The following is a 1,958-nucleotide window of genomic DNA, read 5'->3' on the forward strand; positions in this document are numbered from 1 at the left end:
GCTGACTTGCCCTGCCCCGCCTCCCATCGCCCGGGAGTCGCGGTTCCGGGAGCCGGCGGGATGGGGGTGTGGGAGTGGGAACGGGGTGTAACTGTGGCTCAGAGTTTGTCAAAGTTCTTGGGCTGCTCGCGGGGACGCGGAGGAGGGGGTGGTAAGTGGAAGGGGTGGGGGAGGTAGCTGGAGGATGGACGAAGACTGGTGGGAGACGGAAGGCGGGGGCTGCCATCCTGCTCTCCCGTCGCCTGGAAGCTCAATCGGGGCGGGGAAGTGAAGCTTGGATTCCCCCACCCCGCCCCTTAAAACTGCACTGTCTCGTGCAGCCCCCCCGTCCCCCCCCCCACACACACACCCACGGAGATGGGGCAGGGGAGAAACCGAGGTTGGAGGAGACCCTTGGCAGGAATTGGGAGGCGGGAGGAGGGAGGCTGCTGGAAATAGGTGGGAGTGTATGGGGGGGGTGAGAATTGGAGAGTAATTGGGGGAAAGTTTTTAAGGGTGTTGGGATTGGGGGCGATAACTCCAGCAGCAAAGGCGTTTAGGGGGCAGCAGCAGGAGTCGTTTTCATCTTCAGCGTTTCCAAAATAGAAATAAAAGGGGAGGGGATGGAGGGGGCGGGGAGTGACCGCTCAGGTCGGACTGCAAGAACTTATTTATTTATTTGTTTATTTTTAAGAAAAGTTATGAGCTGTGGTTGCAGGCGGGAGGGAAGATGGAGTTGTATGCAAAGGTAGCCAAGTGGTCTGGGTCGCCGCCTCCTCCCCGCCGACCTGACAGTTTGGCGGGTTTCACTGACCCCTCTCCCTCTTTTTCTCTGTGCCCCCCGCCCCGCCCCGAGCAGACTTCTGAACGAGAGCGAGAAGCGGCCCTTCGTGGAGGAGGCGGAGCGGCTGCGTGTGCAGCACAAGAAGGACCACCCGGATTACAAGTACCAGCCGCGGCGGAGGAAGTCGGTGAAGAACGGGCAGGCGGAGGCAGAGGAGGCCACGGAGCAGACGCACATCTCCCCCAACGCCATCTTCAAGGCGCTGCAGGCTGACTCGCCGCACTCCTCCTCCGGCATGAGCGAAGTGCACTCCCCCGGCGAGCACTCGGGTGAGTCGCCCCTCAGCCCCGCAGGACAAGCCACCCCCGGCCCGCCTGGCACACCCGCTGCCCTCCACCTGGGAGATTCTTTGTGGAGACTTTATGCTTCCCGGGAGGTACACACTACCCTTTGCCCCTGTCCCGCTCCCCCTCTCTACCCAGAGCCTAAGAGGCACCCAAACATACACACATACACACACACACACACCCCAACTCAATCCCAGCATCCGAAGAGATTAACTCTTTTTATTGGGAGGTAAAATGCCCTTACAAGCCTTACGAGACCTCCCCTTCTTCCTTTGCTCCCCCACCCCAAAAGCATACACAGGGCTCTTCTACAAGTAGCAATTTGTTCTTCCGGACCCTCCGGGCCCCAGACCCTCCCCTGATAAAAGGGGGCTGTCCAGTGTGTACCGGCGGGTTAATCATTGGGCGAGTTATCTCCAGTGCAGCGCGCCTCCCGCGCGGGTGCGGGCCCTTACTACACTTTAGCAGCGAGGGAGGGTCCCCGGAGGGTGTCTAAGATTAGGGCGTCTGCACAGCACTTGTTGATTTTCCCGTGCTTGTTCTTTTATTGTCCGCAGGGCAATCCCAGGGCCCACCGACCCCACCCACCACCCCCAAAACCGACGTGCAGCCGGGCAAGGCTGACCTGAAGCGAGAGGGGCGCCCCCTGCCAGAGGGGGGCAGACAGCCCCCCATCGACTTCCGCGACGTGGACATCGGCGAGCTGAGCAGCGACGTCATCTCCAACATCGAGACCTTCGACGTCAACGAGTTTGACCAGTACCTGCCGCCCAACGGCCACCCGGGGGTGCCGGCCACGCATGGCCAGGTCACCTACACGGGCAGCTACGGCATCAGCAGCACCGCGG

At 61.3% G+C, this 1,958-nt stretch overlaps 1 protein-coding gene across 1 annotated transcript in view; it reads left to right on the forward strand.

Annotated features, from left to right (window-relative positions):
* Positions 1–1,958, forward strand: part of SOX9 (SRY (sex determining region Y)-box 9) — a 5,954-nt gene that overhangs the window by 1,302 nt on the left and 2,694 nt on the right. The window contains exons 2-3 of the mRNA XM_012001855.1: positions 839–1,092; positions 1,668–1,957. Coding sequence (XP_011857245.1) covers positions 839–1,092; positions 1,668–1,957 — 544 coding nt within the window. The remainder of the gene's footprint in view (positions 1–838; positions 1,093–1,667; position 1,958) is intronic.

The sequence above is a fragment of the Mandrillus leucophaeus genome, unplaced genomic scaffold (assembly GCF_000951045.1).
Source record: "Mandrillus leucophaeus isolate KB7577 unplaced genomic scaffold, Mleu.le_1.0 Scaffold1, whole genome shotgun sequence".
NCBI lineage: Eukaryota > Metazoa > Chordata > Mammalia > Primates > Cercopithecidae > Mandrillus > Mandrillus leucophaeus.